The sequence below is a fragment of the Pempheris klunzingeri genome, chromosome 15 (genome assembly GCF_042242105.1).
Source record: "Pempheris klunzingeri isolate RE-2024b chromosome 15, fPemKlu1.hap1, whole genome shotgun sequence".
Lineage (NCBI taxonomy): Eukaryota > Metazoa > Chordata > Actinopteri > Acropomatiformes > Pempheridae > Pempheris > Pempheris klunzingeri.
The window spans coordinates 12,573,206-12,577,295 of record NC_092026.1 but is presented as its reverse complement, the minus strand read 5'-3'; the positions used below and the strand labels follow the sequence as shown (position 1 = coordinate 12,577,295).

Sequence of the window (4,090 nt, the reverse complement as noted above, 5' to 3'; positions counted from 1 at the left end):
AATTCCGCCAGCACACCCCCAACTTTCTGTTCATGGATGATAACGCTCCACCACATCGTGCCAGAATTGTCACAGCTCGACTTCAGGAAGTCGGAGTGCCTCATATGGTATGGCCAGCAATGTCCCCTGACCTGAACCCCATAGAGCACGTCTGGGACCAGCTGAAGCAGAGACTGGATGATCGTACCCCCCCCCCCCCCCCACATGACCTGGCAGAACTGCGTGTAGCACTTGTGGAAGAGTGGAACGCATTGCCTCAGAACAACATTATGAGGCTAGTGAGGAGCATGAGACGTCGCTGTCCAGCTGTCATTGCGGCAAATGGTGGAAACACCCACTACTGACATTGTCAATTTTTGTTATTTGGGGCTATCCTTGTTATTGTCTAAATTTTTGGGGTAATAAATATTAAACTAATGAAAATGGTGTTTCTTCTCATTCATTATTAGTAATATCAAAGGGAACTTTTACTTATTTCATTAAAATTCAGACCAAATAGGAAAAGCACTCATGTAAATAACAATATCCCTAACTTATTGTGAGTAGTGCATTTATATTTATTGTTGCTTTGTTTTATCATTTTGGGTTAATTCATTAAACTAAAATTTCAGTCTTGAATGCTTTTTTCTTTTGCTACCCAGACACGTTTATGGTCTGTAATGGCTGTCATTTCTACATTCATTGTTGGATAAGACATTTTTTTTGCTATTTTATACCATACTGTTTTCATAGTATCACATCATAAATGAGCATCTCCTGGAGGACAGACAGACAGACAGACAGACAGACAGACAGACAGACAGACAGACAGACAGACAGACAGACAGGCACTCACGTGACTGCAGTTTTTTATTAATAATATTTGCATACAAAGTCACACGTTTTTGTTCGCTTGCAAATTCCGTACCAAGATGTGCATATTCTGAGATTAATACCTTTGTTTTTTTGTAGTGTTTAACAGAGTGAATGGCTGCCTGATCAGTTTCCTTGTTTTTTTTTTTTTTTATCTCAGGCTAATGTTTCCACATGCTCTTATTTAATGAGATTCATGGTGATTTTGGTTTTGATGAATCAGTTCACTTAATCCAAGACTATTCTATCATACTGGGGACAATAAAAGTAAAATAAGTAACTTTATATAAATAGCGATGGCATGAATAGGACGTCAAAGTTGAGTTGTTTTATTGCTTCTATAGTGTAAGAGGATGCACTTCATACAATCATATTACTTTCCTACAATTGGAGTCTATTTTCAGCCCCTCCAAAAAATGGGGTGTGCTGGATCTTCCAGTGTTTGACACAGGTATCAGTAAATTAAGCTTGGCTTTGGGCCTGTAGGCACAAGTGGGTTTAAGTCCAGTAATTGTGAACAGAAGACAAATGTCTCTCTGAGGCCATTTTGATCCTGAGTTGGTGAAACAGCCAGTGTAATAGCTGCCTGTGCTGCACCTTATTTGTTCTTCTCGTCTAGGCCACTCTCTGCCCTGAGGGCCTGGCTGCTGGCGGAGATGAAGTTGACCCAGTGCTGAAGGTCCTCTGGAAACTCAGGACACTCCACCTGCAAGGGGCACACCATACACTCACCGTCATTCGGGACTTTTTATTAGCTTTCCGGTTTTGTTTGTTTAAGCATCCGTTCCTTACCTTCCGCTTACACAGGTGCTGCATGATCTTGTCTGGGCTGCTGCGTACGACGCTCTGTTTGCAGTACATGACGGCACACACCAACCCATCTTTTGTTGATACAAATCTCTGCTCCAGGAAAAAGGCTTTGTCATCCCAAGTGACGATGCGGCTCCGCAGCTCGTACCCCTCGCCTATACACAGAGCCCTTCGGTAACGGATGGTGGTGGCCCCCACTACCATTGAAGCTTTGAGCGCTCGCAGAGCCTTGAACACACCGTTACGCATGTAGAGAGAGAAGCGGGCAAAGTCACACTCCCTGAGGTAACGAGCGTTGTTCATGTGGCACATGTCGATGTCATGGGGAGTGACCCGGCCTGTTAGGATCTGCTCTGCTGTGACGTCCCAGACTGGAGGCTGGAACCAGGCCCGGACAATCACAACAGCGGCCCGCAGGAAGTACCACACGTCCAGACTGCAGAAGAGAGCCAGCAAGGCTGCCAGCACCCACAGCACCCACCACATCTCTCTAGAGGACACACAAGCAGAGGAAGGCAGCAGGGTTACTTTGATGTGTAGATAGGATGTAATTAAAGAAGCCAAGCTGAGGTAGGTGTGTGACAGTCATGGTGTTTGTGAGGATGTAACACAAAAACAATTAGATTCCAATTATAATTCAATAAATAATAAAATCAATTTTACAAGAGGTAGAAGAGAAATTAAATCATTCACAGCTTGTGGTCATCATATTGCTATCTTTTATCACAAAAAAATGGCAAAGTAACAATCTTATCATAATCAGCTACTATTATTTTTTAGCCTGGGAAGCACGGTGGTGGGGTGGTTAGCACTGGAGCCTTTCTGTGTGCAGTTTGCATGTTCTCCCAGTGCTTGCATGGGGTTTCAGGTACTCAGGCTTCCTCCCACAGTCCAAAGACATTCAGATTAATTGGTGACTCTAAATTACCCGTAGGTGTGAGTGTGAATGGCTGTCTGTCTCTACGTGTCTGCCCTGTGATTGAGTGGCGACCAGTCCAGGGTGCACCCAATATCAGCTGGGATCTGCTCCAGCCGCCCTGCAACCCTGAAGGATGAGCGCTATAGACAATGGATGGATGGATTTTTTAAACCTTTGTTAGTTTGTGCTGTGTTGCTTTGACTGGCAGGTCAAAGTGAAGATTTCTCCAGGGAACATCAGGCATTTCTCTACCTCTCAGTAGTATGAGACATTAATTTGTCCAAGTGAGTCTAAAATTACAGTATTTCTGCCTAAGTTTTATAAATCAATCTGCATCTGCATTTCTAAGTAATGCTACACCTGTGCATGTTTTGACTTGCTCAGAGGCACAAGAGGGGCACGATATCAGCTTGAAATGTACTCGAGTACCCATAAAACAGTGATTTACAGTGGCTAATAATTATTAAGGACAATCATATCATTCTTGTGCAGGCATACAACACTAGTGTGGTGTATAACCACCAAACCCTGGTGTGTTTTAATGGATTTAATCCAGACTGAGTTCCCTCTAATGTTGACATGAAACCTGTGCTCCACTCTGGAGGTGATCCACCATCATACAGCCCCTACAGGAGCTAAACCTACAGACAACAGGCCCATTGTAACTCAAAGTGACAAGGGACATAGCTTCCACTCTCCAGGATCACTGTGAACTGATTTAACAGGTGTAAACAGGTTCTGCAGGAAAGGCAAGAGAAGTTACGTCTCTGCAGAACAACTGCATGTTTTAAGTACACGATTGACAGTAAACGAAATGTTACCACATTGAAAAATCTGTCTTATATTATTATACAGACAAATCTCACCCCCTGAAGTCGCCGTTACCAAGGCTGTGCCAACTCTGAGATATTTCCAGTTACATATAATCCTAATGAATAATAAACGACATGGAAATCAGTGGCATTGCTTTTTTAGCACTTAGCAAGACATCAATATGTTTAGTCTTGTTGCTACTGCAGTATTAGAGCAATATTTTGTCAGAAATGTTAGTCACAAAAGTTTGAAGCAATGCCGTAACAATTTGTGATTTGAAATTTTTGCTAACGTGTCCATAAAACTACTACTGTTGAGGTTTTATCGACAGTTTTTAGTCTAACTTTGTGGCGAACGTGAATGAAACCATAAAGTAAAAAGTTTAAAAGTGCGAGAGGAATCCAGTATAACTCACTTGCTGTCTGATTCCTCCTGTTTCCACCCAAATGTGCCAGTTTGTTACTCAACTCATGAGCTGAAATCACAGCGAGCAAGCCGGACAGTTTAGATAAAACACTTCCGGCCATAGCCTCCAAAATAAAAGCACCACCAACGAAGGTGTTCACGACGTTCACTGAGACGGAGAGCCTACAAATCATAGACGTATTATAATACACACACGGCGTGATAGGATTTATCTTTTAATGTTGTAAAATGACACTTTAATATCGTGTGTAGGGCTATAATGCGTTCAGT

General features: G+C 42.6%; 1 protein-coding gene across 1 annotated transcript; it reads right to left on the bottom strand.

Annotated features, from left to right (window-relative positions):
• Positions 1–850: 850 nt before the first annotated feature.
• Positions 851–3,889, bottom strand: LOC139214373 (protein THEM6-like). The gene is made up of 3 exons (XM_070845214.1): positions 3,810–3,889; positions 1,645–2,152; positions 851–1,558 (listed from the first exon to the last, which is right to left on the bottom strand). Exons 2-3 carry the CDS (start codon positions 2,146–2,148, stop codon positions 1,451–1,453), a joined length of 612 nt encoding a protein of 203 aa, XP_070701315.1. The 5' UTR covers positions 2,149–2,152; positions 3,810–3,889; the 3' UTR covers positions 851–1,450.
• Between the last annotated feature and the right edge of the window lie 201 nt (positions 3,890–4,090).

What these genes read in the sequence shown, in the direction of transcription:
- LOC139214373 (XM_070845214.1), bottom strand. Translation starts at nt 2,148, where the DNA reads ATGTGGTGGGTGCTGTGGGTGCTGGCAGCCTTGCTGGCTCTCTTCTGC. An exon ending in AGCACCTGTGTAAGCGGAAG is followed by an intron (nt 1,559 to 1,644) that starts GTAAGGAACGGA and finishes TGCCCCTTGCAG; the next exon opens with GTGGAGTGTCCTGAGTTTCC.